The sequence below is a fragment of the Alosa pseudoharengus genome, unplaced genomic scaffold (assembly GCF_046254945.1).
Source record: "Alosa pseudoharengus isolate Yale_2024_CS ecotype anadromous, Long Island Sound unplaced genomic scaffold, YU_APseudo_1.1 YU_APseudo_1.1_scf_20, whole genome shotgun sequence".
Lineage (NCBI taxonomy): Eukaryota > Metazoa > Chordata > Actinopteri > Clupeiformes > Clupeidae > Alosa > Alosa pseudoharengus.
The window spans coordinates 18,408,085-18,422,890 of NW_027468664.1; the positions used below are offsets into that span (position 1 = coordinate 18,408,085).

At 47.7% G+C, this 14,806-nt stretch overlaps 1 protein-coding gene across 7 annotated transcripts in view; it reads left to right on the forward strand.

Annotated features, from left to right (window-relative positions):
• ppp1r12a (protein phosphatase 1, regulatory subunit 12A) overlaps positions 1-14,806 on the forward strand; it is a 69,044-nt gene that overhangs the window by 39,434 nt on the left and 14,804 nt on the right. For 2 of the 7 annotated variants that reach the window (XM_076296773.1, XM_076296775.1), the window contains exons 4-19: positions 383-542; positions 1,195-1,339; positions 1,693-1,767; positions 1,911-2,002; positions 2,299-2,456; positions 2,724-2,842; positions 3,511-3,555; positions 6,244-6,462; positions 6,691-6,779; positions 7,516-7,629; positions 8,830-8,979; positions 9,652-9,843; positions 10,486-10,635; positions 11,881-11,971; positions 12,913-13,083; positions 13,874-14,051. In XM_076296773.1, coding sequence (XP_076152888.1) covers positions 383-542; positions 1,195-1,339; positions 1,693-1,767; positions 1,911-2,002; positions 2,299-2,456; positions 2,724-2,842; positions 3,511-3,555; positions 6,244-6,462; positions 6,691-6,779; positions 7,516-7,629; positions 8,830-8,979; positions 9,652-9,843; positions 10,486-10,635; positions 11,881-11,971; positions 12,913-13,083; positions 13,874-14,051 — 2,148 coding nt within the window. Of the gene's footprint in view, positions 1-382; positions 543-1,194; positions 1,340-1,692; positions 1,768-1,910; positions 2,003-2,298; positions 2,457-2,723; positions 2,843-3,510; positions 3,556-4,927; positions 5,036-6,243; positions 6,463-6,690; positions 6,780-7,515; positions 7,630-8,829; positions 8,980-9,651; positions 9,844-10,485; positions 10,636-11,880; positions 11,972-12,912; positions 13,084-13,873; positions 14,052-14,806 lie in introns of all 7 variants that reach the window. The other 5 variants (XM_076296774.1, XM_076296778.1, XM_076296779.1 and 2 more) reach the window with 4 other exon arrangements.

Consider the following 14,806-nt stretch of genomic DNA (forward strand, 5'->3'; position numbering starts at 1 on the left):
TCTCCTCATCCTTTTGTAATAGCTTGCCAATGACATTACACTGTACAGGGAGCCCCTCACACCCTGGCCTGAGTTATTTTAACCACACGCCCAGAGTGGTATGGGGAGAACGTCTGCAGGAGCGATGGCTGACTGACAGCGTAGTAGTAGACCTACATTCAAGCAGAGCAGGCATATGGGTTTTTCTGATTCATTTTTTCCACCTTTCTCTGCAACATTTCATAGTTCCCCAAGGTTCAGTAAAAATATCATGCATGTTTCCTGGCCTTTGTTGAAGCGTCCCACTTTGTAGGATTGTAAAGAATATTTTAAAGCGCAGGATCTGACTGACTACCCTCACTTCACCCCTCCACCCTTTTTTTTTATGCGTTTCTTTTACCAGGAGTGGACATCGAGGCGGCCAGGAAAGAGGAAGAGAGGATCATGCTGCGAGACGCGCGGCAGTGGCTCAACAGTGGCCAAATCAACGACGTGCGGCACGCCAAGTCGGGAGGCACGGCAATGCATGTCGCCGCTGCCAAGGGATACACAGAGGTTTTAAAGTGAGTTCACTCGCCGGCCAAAAGCAAGCCAATAAACCGAACGCCCAGAGCACGTTGTTTCTCCTCCTTAAAAGAAACCATCGGCCCGTCTCTCTTGCTGACGCTGATTATAATAGCAAACATATCGGATGGAAGGTTGGTGGTCAGATGGTGTTGTCGCCTCCGTTTGTGATCCCTCTTACGGGCTGTGAGGCTGGAGAGCAGTTCTCTCTCATGCAGGCAGACAGGTAGCTTGCGTTTCCTGGAGCACGTCTCCCTTGTTTATCATGGTTGCCTTTGAAAGCCTTTGCCAACTGGTATCGACTGACCGCCAGGCAACCCGACGGAGGCGCCCGGTCCATCTGGCGCTGGGAGATTGGCCAAAATGTCTAGCTCCTCTCAGCAGCTGTAGTGGCGAGGCCGCACAAACCTGCTCTTATATGCATTTATTCAAGCAGGTGTGCTTGAATGTAAATTGTGATACACACCCCCCCCCCCCCCCCCCCCACCCCCGGTACGGTATAGTGTCAGCAACTTTGAATCCTGGCCATCATCAGTCAAGTTTAGACAGAATTACTTACACCAGAAAAAAAGAAACAGTTTTGTTTGCATTTTTGCATTAATATCACAACATGTCCCCCCCCCACCCTCCACTGAATCTTGTGTTTTGCAGGCTTTTAATCCAGGCAGGGTATGATGTAAATATTAAAGACTATGACGGCTGGTCTCCCCTCCACGCCGCAGCTCACTGGGGGAAAGAGGAGGCATGTAGAATACTTGTGGAGCAGCTGTGCGACATGGAAGTCATCAATAAAGTGGTATGTGCTTCATTTTGTTTTGATAACCTAGTGGTGAGGCAAGTGAACCATCACAGCTGTAGAGTTGCCAGTCTAAGTTCTAACAGTGACTGAGCAACCAGTAGGTTTATACTGCTTTGACTGCAGGTTTATACTGAACTCAAACCAGAAGGAAAGCTGTGATATTCCACAAATCTTTACTTTTGTTAGCTTTAGAATTTCCACAGTGAATGAATTAGAAACGTAATGTTTGAAAGTGATACTGATGTGTTTGTGAGTTGGCCCCCTCCTCTGTGTGGCTGCATGTTAGCCCAGCTGGCTCTGCGGAATGGTAAAGGCCTGAATGTAGAGAATGTTCCTCTCTCTGCCCTCAGGGTCAAACGGCGTTTGATGTAGCCGATGAGGACGTCCTCGGCTATTTAGAGGAGTTGCACAAGAAACAGAATCTGGTAAGCCCACTATGTCTCTTCTTTTTTTTTTTTTTGGAATAGAACTGTTTAACTTGTAGGAGAATGGTTTTCTACGTACGAAACACTTCTCCATCCACTTCCACAATCATGGAAATGAGACACAACGTTCTTTGATGTTTCAGCTTATGAGCGAGAAGAAGGACGTGAAGAAGTCACCTTTGATAGAAACTACCACCACTGGGGATAACAATCAGTCACTGAAACCACTGAAGAGGTAAGCAGTGTCCACCTGTTGGACATGAGCTAGCTGGCGGGCTGGGATGACCCCATGGAAAACCCCCCCCCCCCCCCCCCCCCCCCCTTTTCTTTCTTTTTTCTTTTTTGTTCTAATCTCCTTTTGTAACATCCCGAAGTTGTTCCCTTGCCCGAACCTCTAGAAGAGGTTGATTGCATTATTATGCCTGAACAGAGCCGTAGGTGATAGCAGGTTCACCCTATTGTCTGTCTGTCTGTGTGTGTGTGTGTTTGTGTTTCTGTGCGCCTGTGTGTGTGTGTCTGCCGGCTTCTCAGCAAAGAGACTCTCCTGCTGGAGCCGGAGAAGACTGCGCCACGCATCGAGACCTTGGAGCCAGAGAAAGTGGACGAGGAAGAGGAGGGCAAGAAGGACGAGTCCAGCTGTTCCAGCGAAGAAGAGGAGGAGGAAGACTCAGAGTCTGAAAATGAAGCAGGTCTGTGACAGACACTCCTACGTACATCCAAAATCAGTTATTACTTGAAAATATATTTTATCAATTGGAATGCTATTGTTATTATGCACACTGGGCATGTTTTAATCACACCATGTAATATGCAATATCTTACCATGGCCACACTATTTGAAAATGAGTACTACAAATGAAAATGTTCCCTTAAATGCCATAGCATCTATAGGCTGCTAAAGTGACCAGCTGGTCAACCAGTTGCTGACCCTTATATCTCGTCTCCCCCCCCTTTAGAGAAGAGTAAACCGGCCACTACAGCCAGAGACACCAACAGCACAACCCCAGCGCCAGCCACAGTTTCCTCCCCAACTAGTCCAACCAACCAGGTGACCCCCACCTCGCACGTCAAGAAGGTACGGCTTCTTACCCAACACCTCACACCCCCCCCTTTGCTTTCCTGTCCATTCCCCCAGCGTTTTTTTTAAGATGGCTTTGATGAGATCTCATAGCTTTTTAAGAGGGTGGAAGGGAAATTTATATTTTACAACTGTTATTAAAGTATGTTAATATTATCTTTCATCCCAAAGGTTTTAATGTAAAAGATGAGGTGTTTACTGTTACACAAATTAGCAACAAGCCTTCCATTATGCTTTGTTATCAACCGATGTCATATCTCGGCCATTGGAGTAGATGGCCACAGACAGCACTTTTTACATGCATATTAGGTGGCCAGGAAGTGCAAACACTCTTGTAGAGAAACAGAGAGAGAGAGAGCGCAAAGTGTTTCTTCCCCACACCGCAAAGAGTTACGATTAGTTTGTGAGAAGTTCTTCAGCAAACATGGCAATGTAGAACAGAGGGTGAGAGGAGAGATGGGTAGGTGGAGAGAGAGAGGGGAGGGGGGGTTGGGTGGGATGAGATTCCCGGTAGTCAGTGCTGTGAGGTAGGCAGTACTTGGAAGCACTAAGCTAAGCAAGTCTGGGGCCCCGGCACTTGCCAGACCCATCGAGCGGCAAAAAACTGGCTCTTAAAATGGCACCCACAAGCTCCCGTTTCCCTGTGTGTCTGCTGCCCCCTGCAGGAGACCGCGGCCTCTGCATCCGTCGAGGAGAGCACTGCAGAGGAGGCAAGTCTCAAATTGAATGGAGAAGGAGTCACTCTGTCATTGGCGTGTGCATTCGTTTGTGATGTCCCCTTTCCCCATGACCCCCCCCCCCCTTTCCCCATGACCCCCCCCCCCTCCTCCCGTGTTCTTTTTTGTGTGTTTGCTGCACTGGCCACCAGCATCATTGTGAACATCATTGCATCCATAGGCCACAACAGCAGTGTACACATGTCAGTCTATCTGTGTGTGTGTGTGTGTGTGCGCGTGCTTAGGTTTGTGTGTGTGTGTTTTGAATGCGCACACATGTTGCAGATTTTTCTGACAGGGTGGATACAGCTATTTTTTTTTCTTTCTATTTTTTTATAATGCATCTGATATCTAGCTCGCTTTGACCTAATCATGGCAGCATTATCTAAGGCTGGATTTAGTAGTGAAAAGCCCTGTGATTAGTACTTGACATTCTGATATTGATGAGGGGAAACTGCTCTAGTACTCCATCCCAGTCATTGTTTGCACCTGGGTTCTTCAGAAGTGGCCCTGTTGTTCTTCAGAACGTCCTGTTGAGAGCTCCGCTGAAGTGACCCGTCCTCTATGCCTGAGTCTCCCTCACACACACAAATAATATCATCTCCCCAGCACCTCCGTCCCTATATGTATAGAATGTGAAAATGATAAGGTTGAATGTAAAGATAATCCTCTCTAGATGTACAACCATGTGCCACAGAGAAATCCCACGTTTCCTCTCCCCCCCCCCCCCCCCCCCCCCCCCGTTTTCCTATGCCTCAAGCACACACAGCATAATGCTCTATCTAGTCATGGGTAATGTGGGAATGCCATATAGGCTTATCCTAAAAAATGAAGATAGAGAGTGATGATGCAAGACTATCACTGGTCTAGTCATGATCAACTGGTAAACAAAATGGAAGTGTTGTGTTTTGAGGCATACATATCCTCTCACTCCTTTTTTTTTTCTTCTTAGTTCTCTTTTTCTCTTGCAGTTTCAGTTTTCTGTTTATTTCTTCTTTTTTCTACTCACTAGCCAGTATTTTGCACTTTCAGTTTCTTTCCCTTAATTTTGCTGTCTGACCCATGAAGTGTCTGTTGCTGCTGCTTCTTTATTTTGCTCATTTCACTTTCTTTCTCTCTCTCCCTTTTCCCCAACCTCTCTATCTCTCTCTCTCTGTCTCTGCCTTTCTCTTTCTCTCTCTCTCTCTCTGTCTCTCTCTCTCTCTTTCTGTCTGTCTGTCTGTCTGTCCACTCTCTCTCTCTCTCTCTCTCTCTCTCTCTCTCTGTCCTCTTTATTTCCTTTCTCTCTCTCTCTCTCTCTCTCTCTTTCTCTGTCCAACTCTGCACCCTTCTCTCATGGTTGCTCTTGTCTTGGGTTGGCTTAAAGTCTGAGTTTATTACTCCCCTCACACCTGTGGCGGAGCCAGGCTGTCCTGCATTGTGGCGTCAAGGCTTGCGCAAAACAGGCATTTCTCTTGTGCCCAAAAAAGCTATGGTGAGGCATCGGTGTGTTCCAGAGATGTTACCCCCCCCCACTCCACCTCACCCCCCTCTCTCTTACCAGCCCCACCACAACCCTCCTATCCAAAGGCCCCCTGTGCCCTTGATGTCCCTTCCTTTTTTAACCTTTAAATTTCCCTGTGACAACCAGTCTAACCGTTCTGCCAAAAAGTCCAAGACAACGTTAACCCCCCCCACCCCACCCACTTTCAGCCCTTCCCTCTTCCCCCTTCCCCCTTCTCTCGTTCCCTTCCCCAATCAGTGGGTCTCTTGTTTTCTGCATGGGTTTCTGGTTGACGCACTGTGCCTTGGTGTCTGCACTGTCTGTGGTGGTCTGTGCTGTTCTGCTTTCTGCTGCCGATGCTACTGTGAGCCATGCAAGTCTTCCCCCCTCACCCATCTCTGCTGTGTGGTACTGTGTGTCCGTGTGACTTCACCGCTTTTGGCATTGAGGGGACAACCTGCCGACTTCATACGAGGGATAGGGAGGAAGTCACATATATATGTGTGTGTCTATATATATATATATATATATATATATATATATATATATATATATATTATATATAATATATATATATATATATATATATATATATATATATATATATATATAACTGTCTTACCTGGATTAACAAAACTAATATCTGTGTTTGCCTGAGCGGTTGTCTTCCCGCTGGGCACGTAGACAGTACAAGGCGGTTGGGACAGTGGACAAGAGTTTTCACAGAAATGAGATCTGAGAATGTTTGCACTCTTATAGTCTTACTCTGTGCAAACGTCGTCCAGACATTTTGTTCACCTGAGTCCAGAGCATGCTTGTGATCCCAGCCCCCTCTCTCGCGACGGTGTGCCCCGTCCTTCCTACTGTCCTGCACTGCTGCTGTCTGGTCTGCTGTGTAAGATGCGTGCTTGGGAGTCGCCCTTCTCTGGCTCTCCCGTCACTCCGGGAGAGGGAGATTACCCTGCTTCACCTCCCAAATGTACCCACCCTCTGTCCCCGTTCTGTCTCCCCCTCCCCCCCAGACTTCTCACCCAGTAATAATCACAGAAGTCTGTTCTGTCATCATAATCATCATAATCCCTGTTGTTCTGGGTGGATTCTGATCTTTTTGTCTTCCTCCTTCTCTTACCCCCCCCCCTCCCCTCCTACAACTACCACCCATCTACCCCTCTCCCTCATCTATCTCCACCCCCCCACAGCTCGCCTCGTCTGGTGGCAAAGTTTCGCCCAGGGACGACAGCAAGGATGAGTCGCCGTCCTCGTGGCGCCTGGGTCTGCGCAAGACGGGCAGTTATGGCGCCCTGGCCGAGATCACCGCCACCAAGGAGGCCAGTAAGGAGAAGGACACGGCCGGCGTGATGCGCTCTGCCTCCAGCCCCCGCCTGTCCTCCTCGGTGGACAACAAGGACAAAGAAAAGGTGCGTCACCATTAGGTCATTTACAAGGTCATGGGAGGTCAGATAAAGGTTATTGGCAAAGAGCTGTTTTTGTTCTGTGCAGTTTCAGGATTCAGGCTCGTATAAACTAATCATACAGACCTTTTAACATGAGTAATTGTAGGTGTAATACCTAGATAATAAATAATGGATTGTTAATAGTTAATAAGGAATTGCCTGGGTGTAACATTTAAGCCTGATTGCCAACAGGAGAAGGAGAAAACCCGACTGGCCTATGTGGCTCCCACCATCCCCAGGAGGCTGGCCAGCACGTCCGACATCGACGAGAAGGAGAACAGGTGAAAGAACGAGAAAAACACGAGAGTGAGCGCGCAGTGGTGGGAAGGGCGGCCTCTGCCCTGTCCTGTCCAGACCTGACCACTAGAGCACCTTCTGCTGGCCAAGGCCTAGAGCACTCTGCATGCTACGTGTGTGTTTATATATGTGTGTGTATTTGTGGGCTTATGCAGCCGCTACACTGTCTCTCAGTGTTATGTAAACACACACACACACACACACCGAGTTAGCAGTTAGCATGTGACATGATCTATTGATTAGTCATTTCTAGATCAAGATCAGATTCAGCTTTACAGTCCGTGAGAGTACACATACAAAGTCGATAAAATAGTTCTAGCATCTAAACAAGTACGTAGCTTAATATTGCATCATTTACAGATAGGAGAGGCAAGAAATATAGATAAGGTAGTGGAAGTACAAAAATATAATGCTTAGACAGTGATGTTTCAGGTAACTTGAAGAATATTGGTCAATGCAATGAGAAAGTAGAGATAAACACAGATTCTGTATGATGTGCAGTGAAACCAGGGCTAGACAAAAAAGCATACAATTTGTAGTTGGTGATGCCAGTGAATTTTCATATGATGGATGATGGATGTCAACCATACAGCCTGTTTTATGCAAATCAGATCAACAGTATTTGAGTTGCTACTCGCCGCCAGGCACTTGTAAAGTCATGATCTGTTTGGGAACTGTGTGGAGCGCCCAGGTTCTATTGTGAGATTCTGGTTCCCCCAGGGATTCTGCTGCTAGTTTGGTACGCAGTGGCTCCTACACCAGGAGACGCTGGGACGATGACCTGAAGAACAGTGAAGGAACCGCGTCCCAGAACAGAACCAGCTATCAGCGCAGGTTAGAACTCGCCCGTGGAGATAACAGAATCCTAACCTATGTTCTCCTCGTTTCAGCCTCCCTTTAAGAGAACCTTGGGGCTCTGTTTGCCATAACCTTTCCCCTTTAAGAGAACCTTGGGGCTCTGTTTGCCATAACCTTTCCCCTTTAAGAGAACCTTAGTCATCTGCTGCGTCAAGCTGAACCCTGTTATTTGTGTTGGCCTTAAGCTTTCACATTAACAGCTTTTCATTACCTATCCAAAAGACAAGGGATTTCTATTCAGTAGCATTTCTGAGTATCTGAAGGCACGTGCCTGTGCTTAGTCTAGTCTGGACCTTCCCTAGCTTTTCCCGCTTCCAGCCTCTCCATTTAGTACCTCATTGCCTCAGAAGCAGCATCAGCTTTGAGCCCTTGGCAGTTCAACCCTCTACGTAACAGTCCTCGCTCTTGCAGGCTAACTTAGGACTAGTTATAACCAGTAACACTAACAAGCTCATGTGCTGTAGTCCGTGTAGTAGGCAATCATGCACTTCCTTCACTCACTTACAGATAGTTTTTTTTTTTATAAATATATATATATATTTATATGTTTTTTTCTGTTTGTTTATGGCTAATGTAGTACTGTTATTATGCATGTATGTGCTTAATTGAGCAGCCAGTTAGGTGACCCCAAAGCCTTACCCCCTCTCCAAATTGCTCACAGCAGAGCCCTGCTAGCATCTGCAGTTGTCCTGCATGGTGGTCCTCAACAGCAGATTTAATGTAGACGTGATCCTGTAAGTGTGCTTAAAGGGTTAAATTGCTCAAAGATGGAGGACACGCTAGCAGGCACAACTGCAGAAAAGCTTTAGTTGTTTTTTCTGTAATGTGACCTTTTTTTATTTGCTAATGTGTGTGACTGAATGCTACTGCAGTGTGAATATTATTTGATTACGTATGCAAGGATATTTGTGTGTTTGCACTTTTTTGCTTATGTGTGTGATTGTGGGTAATGTTTGTATAGTGTACTTGTGTGTTTGTTTGTATGTATGTATGTATGTATTTATTTATTTATTTATTTATTTATTTATTTTCCCTTTAATATATATGTGTACACATATATGTGTGTGTGCGTGCAAGTGTGTGTGTGCTCTCCAGCTAACGCGCCTCTCTTGCCCGCTCCCCACCTCCCCACCCCTCCCCCCTCCTGACCTCTGACCCCTGCCTCCTGCACGCCAGCACGTCCCACACGCTAGCGCTGGGCCGGAGCGGCAGCACGCGGGACGTGCCGGCCAAGTCCCCCTCGGCCTCCAGCCTGGACCCTAACACCTGTAACACTAAACCCTGGCAGTCCTCGTCCTACTACCAGTCTTACAGCATTCACCGAAGGTACCACTGAACTCAAGAACCCATCCTCCCCCCAAAAAACCCTTCACCCCACCCCACGCTCTTCAACCCCCGCTCCCCCCTCTCCCTCTCGACTCTCGAGTCAAGCGACTCCTGAGCTTGCACTCACCTACAGAAACACTTCCGACAGCCAGCCATGGCTGCCTACTGACACACCCCATGCCATCTGTCTCTCTCTTTCTCTCTCTCTCTGTCTCTCTGTCTCTCTCTCTGTCTCTCTCCCTGTCTCTCCATCTAATTCTCACTGACCACTGGGATGTGATGATGGGTGGGTGGGTCAGCTACTGATTTGGTAAATGTATTAGCATGGGAGTTCATTTGGCTTGCCGTGATGGAACATTTCATTCATAATGGTGGTTGGGAAATGAAAAGAAGTATTTGGAAAGGTTGATCTTGCTGCTTTCCTGTGGGAGGATTTCTCTTTCTCTCTCTCTCTCTCTCTCTCTCTCTCTCTCTCTCTCTCTCTCTCTCTCTCTCTCTCTCTCTCTCTCTCGATCTATCTCTCTTTCTCTCCTTCTCTTTCCTCTCTCTCCCTCTCTGCTCATCACTCATGGGAGGTTTTTCCCTCTTCTCCTCTCACTCCTTCATTTCCTCTCCATCTCCCTCCTTCCCGGACTTACTCCTTTATGTGTCTGCGTTCGTTTTTGTGCGTAGCGGTTCGTTTGGACGGAGGAACGAGGACTCCTCCACCACCACCCCCTCCACTACCACCACCACCACCTCCTCCACCCTGAGCGGCAGCTCCAGTGTCACCTCCCCCTCCAGCCACCGCAGCCTGCTGTCCAGCCTTGGCTCGGGCTCGTCCTCCACCTCTAGCCGCCCCTCCGCCACCAGCCTCTCCAGCAGGTACACCGAGGACAGCAGGCCATAGCACTCCTCCCTATCTGGGGCACGTTTCCCAAAACCATGGTTGCTAACTAAGTTAGCAACTTAGTTGGTTGGCAATGGGAAATTGCATTTCAACCAACAAAGTTGCTTACAGGTTAGCAACCATGGTTTTGGGAAACGCACCCCTGACTGAACGACCAGCACAGGGTCAGATCGAATGATTTTTAAACTAGATCGGCACTTGGAGGATGCAGAGCGAGCGCAGAGTTGTCATATCTGGCAACGTTAGCAAAAGTGTGCGAGTCAGGTCCGCTCCATAAGCTTTTATGGGTCCTTCCTTGGGCGATGCTGCACTTTTCCAAAAAAAAAGCTCTCTTCGCTCGCTTTTACTTCACGTAAAGTTAGAGAGTGTGCTGGGTTTGGCTGGTACAGTGGGACTTCGGACCACTGTAGCTAAGTGCACCACATTCTCAATCCTCATCAATGGGTCATAATAGGATATAAGTTTAGATAGGATTTGTACAGTATTATACTGCCAAAAGTGAGTAGGTCTACCAAGATGTGATTTAAGTTATTAGGTTATTCAGAAAGATGGTTCTGCACAAACTCAGTGCAGATTTTTTTTTATTAAACATGGAGTTGTCTTCCCGATGTTCCCAGGTACTGGGCGGAGGAGAGCGCGGAGAGGGAGAAGGAGAAAGAGAGGGAGTCGGCCGCGGTCATCCCCACCATCAACACTGCTTCCACCACCACCACCTCCACCTCCACTACTGGCACTGTGCTGGGCTCGGAGAGCCGAGAGCGACGCAGGTCTCACACACACACACACACACACACACACACACACACACACACATGCATACATACACAGTGTATATATACACTTATGTCTTTGTTTATGTTTAGTCTGTACATACATATACGGACAGACCCTTCACACAGGCATACATGCATAGAGAGGAACGTTTTGTAGAATGCCACAGTGCTTGCTTAACATCTGTACTGAAGGGAGAGCTTTTGCTAAACTAATTCAGTGGTATATTTTGCCTATTTTTACTTGTTCGGGCTTGTAGTGATTTGGATCATGAGTAAGTGCTTGTAATTGTCCCAGCCATGCATTATTATGAGCTTTGAACATAGACTGACTTGCAACACACCCACATGTATGCGCATGCACGTACACACAAGCACGCACGCACACACGCACGCAAAGCGAGCACATATTTGTTGTAGATTAAACTGTAGGCTATCCCATGACACAGCGACACCCAACTGTCCTGCAGTGGGTTGTTTTGTCCGCGTGCGTGCGTGCGTGCGTCTAGCTGCCGGACGGGCTGGAGCCAGCGGAGCCTCACGGGGCCCAGGGAGATGAACCACCTGCTGGGGCCGGATTTTCTCTGCCTCACAGAACTTCTCCTTATAAGGCCGCTCTCCACGGAATAACCGCATTTTCTCAAGGCCAGGGGGGGGGAGTCGCCAGGCCAGCCGTCATGAATGAGTTCATATTTGTGGTCCAGGAGAGAAGACGACTCTTTTAAAGTAGGGAGGAGGGAAAGTGCTATTTTGGGAGCTTCTGTAACCAATCTCTCTTCGAGTTAGGACTTCAGACTATATTAGATCTTTTTTTGTAATGTGAAAGTAAAACACTAAATATGCTCATGGCCACTGACTCAGGAGCGAAAGGCTGATGTTTTTTTTTTGCTTATGACCTGTGAACGACCCCATGTTTAATTGCTTTAAATTCTCCATGGCTACCGGGCCTATTTCTGTGTGTGCTGTTCTTATCTTTCCGAAGTGGCTTTGGTAAACTGCTTCAGCTGAACTTCCATGTAAATGCTGTGCAAATATACCCACTCCATCACCGCTGACAAACAGAGGAAAGACAAGACTTCTTAATCTTCTTGGTACTGTGGCTGGTTACTCCCATAGCTCCCTAATCACAGGCTAATGTCTTTTCCCCTAGCACCTAAATTGGCCTGTATACAAGTTCAACCCTCCCTTTTGTTGAGTGTCATTTAATTAAGGTGTGTGTTTTGTTTGTGTTTGTGTGCGCAGATCATACCTCACTCCTGTCCGGGATGAAGAGTCGGAGTCCCAGAGAAAGGCCCGTTCCAGACAGGCCAGACAGTCTAGAAGGTCCACCCAGGTAACACCGGTCCTCAACTCAAAAAGAGAACCTGATAACCTCTATCCTATACGTAATTTGCAGCAGTCAAGACCATTAGGCGGGGATCACATTAGCCAGCGGCAAAGGGTAACGCAACGCTCAGACCATAATCTCGCTCCTATGGTAACACAAACGGTTTGCCTTAACTGACAATTGAATACGCTCGCGTTGCGCTTTGAAAGCTGAACCAAGTTCAACGCTCAGCTTGCTCAACACTAGCGTTACGCCAGCGTTGCCACCGTTCTGCTGTCGAACCATAGAGGACAATAGGAGACCTGCCGCTTGCCGCTGGCTAATGTGATCCCCGCCTTATGCTGCATGTTCAAATACAAGCATGCTGGGGAAAAAATCCTAGTATTCTAAATGCTACTGTAAATTACCTCACATCCCATCTAGGATATCAGGAAAGATTTAATTTCAGTTTAATTTTCAGTAACACTCCAATTCGCTGGTTAAAAATGAAAGATATGCAGTAAGTGCCGTTTTCTCCAACACATTTGCAGCTTTTACAACGGAACTTCTGTTTACAAGCAGTTTTTAATTAGCAATCCCTGTTTCAAACAGATGTGTCTTAAACAACAGACTTTTTTAATGGCTCAATTTAGACTTGATAATTGCCTTTAAAAGATCCAATTTAACTGACGACTATGTGGTGCTAAACAGCTCATTTTAGATATAATTTACACTCTTTTACACAATAGGTTGCTGGTTTGAGCTTGGCTCTTGATCAAAATGTCTCAAAATGTACTTGAGCAAGACACTGAACCCTAAACTGCTCCTATAGTTTGTTCCTCTGCCATTGGGGGGGGGGGGTGTTGAATGTGAGGCATGAAATTGTGAAGGGTTTTGAGTGCTCGCAGGAGTAGAAAAGCACTATATGGATGCAGTCCGTTTACCATTTCCCATTTTGTGTCTTTTAGGGGGTGACCCTGACCGACCTGCAGGAAGCGGAGAAGACCATCGGGCGCCCTCGCCCCAGCACGCGCCGCGAGGACGAGAAGGACGAGAGGGAGAAACAGGACAAGGAGAAACAGCAGGAGGAGAAGAAGGAGACGGAGACTAAAGAGGATGACTACAGGTCACGCTACGAGGTGTGTGTGTGTGTGTGTGTGTGTGCGCGCGCGCAAGTGTGTATGTGTGCGTGTTTGTAGTTTCATGGGATAGAGATGTTAGCTCCAAGGACAAAATTGGTCCACTTCCACAGACAAGTTAAATAAATTGTATCTGATCTGATTATACTGATTATTATACAGAATCTGATTATACTGATTTATCTCTGACTGAACATGATTACTTACAACAAACACTTCTACATAGCAGTTTTGCTGAGCCTTGTTCAGTTTTTGGCCTGTAAGAGGAATTTTTGCAGTAATGGGCAAAGAGCAGAAATGTGGAAGTAATGAAATAAACATTGACAAATAAATCATGACATGTAGACATGAGGGGTCAACCACTACATAGATCAGTTGGGGGCAAAACCCAAATATCAATCTCTAGGGTCTTGCATAATGACACCCTCTCTGAAATGGCTCATCTGAATTTGTCGAAGCGATTAACATTTTGGTAAACGGAGAGGTAGTCCGGTCTAAATCCCCTCTCATAGTGCTGAAGAGCTTGACCCTAAACCTTCTCTCTCTCTCTCTGTCCCCCGTCTCTCCTCCTCTCTCTCTCTTTCTCTCTCTCTTTCTCTCTCTCTTTCTCTCTCCCCTTCTCTCTCTCTCTCTCTCTCTCTCTCTCGCTCTCTCTCTCTCTCTCTCTCTCGCTCTCTCTTTCTCTCTCTCTCTCTCTCTCTCTCTCTTTCTCTCTCTCTCTCTCTCTCTCTCTCTCCCCGTCTCTCCTCCTCTCTCTCTCTCCCTCTCCCTCCCTCTCTCTCTCCATCAGAGCTATCAGCGCTACCGGCCCGGCTCGTCCTCCTCTGCAGCCAACACCACGTCCAGCGCGGCGCCCACCACCACCTCCTCCAGCAGCTCGCTCTACTCCTCCAGCGCTCTCAACCGCCCCAACAGCCTCTCCGGCATCACCTCCACCTACAGCCGCTCCTCGCGTGACACAGAGAAAGGTAAGCGAGAGGGGGAGACGCACGCACGCACGCACGCACGCACACACACACACACACACACACACACACACACACACACACAGAGAGGTTGACCTTATAGACAGTGGGAAAGTGTAGTGGTGGTCTCTCTCTTCTTCATTCACAGAGACAAAGTTGTGTGGTGTGTATCCTCATGCACACGCCCCACCCACTTAAAGTTTTTATTCCAGGATGCAATGAGCGTATGGTCACACATCAAAATTTACGCCTACTGAAGACGGACAAAAACATACACACACAATCGCACATCCACCCACCCCACCACAGTTGTTTTAAATGGACACCACCATGGCAGAAAACTGGATTCCTGATTGTCCCCCCTCGTTCCCTCTCTGGTCTCCCGGTCTCATTCGATCCTGCTGGGATGAGGAAGGTCAGTCAAGGTCAGATGAGGTTACTTCGTTAAACCCCAATCAGCCTGGTTTCTGCCCCCTGCTGAAGCGGAGGGACTCACACAAGCCCTTTAGTCAGGCATGGGTGGGTTCAGGCACTGAGCAGCCGCCAGCACGGGCAACGGCCATTACACAGGCTTAGATGCATTACACGCACAGCCACATAGACAAACGCATGCAAGCCCTCTCTCACACACACACACACACACACACACACACACACACACACACACACACACATTCGCGTACTCCGACTCCAGTGTTCTCAGGCCATCAGTGCTGGCATTGCAAAATGTGTTGCATACACTCGCAGATGGTGCTGGC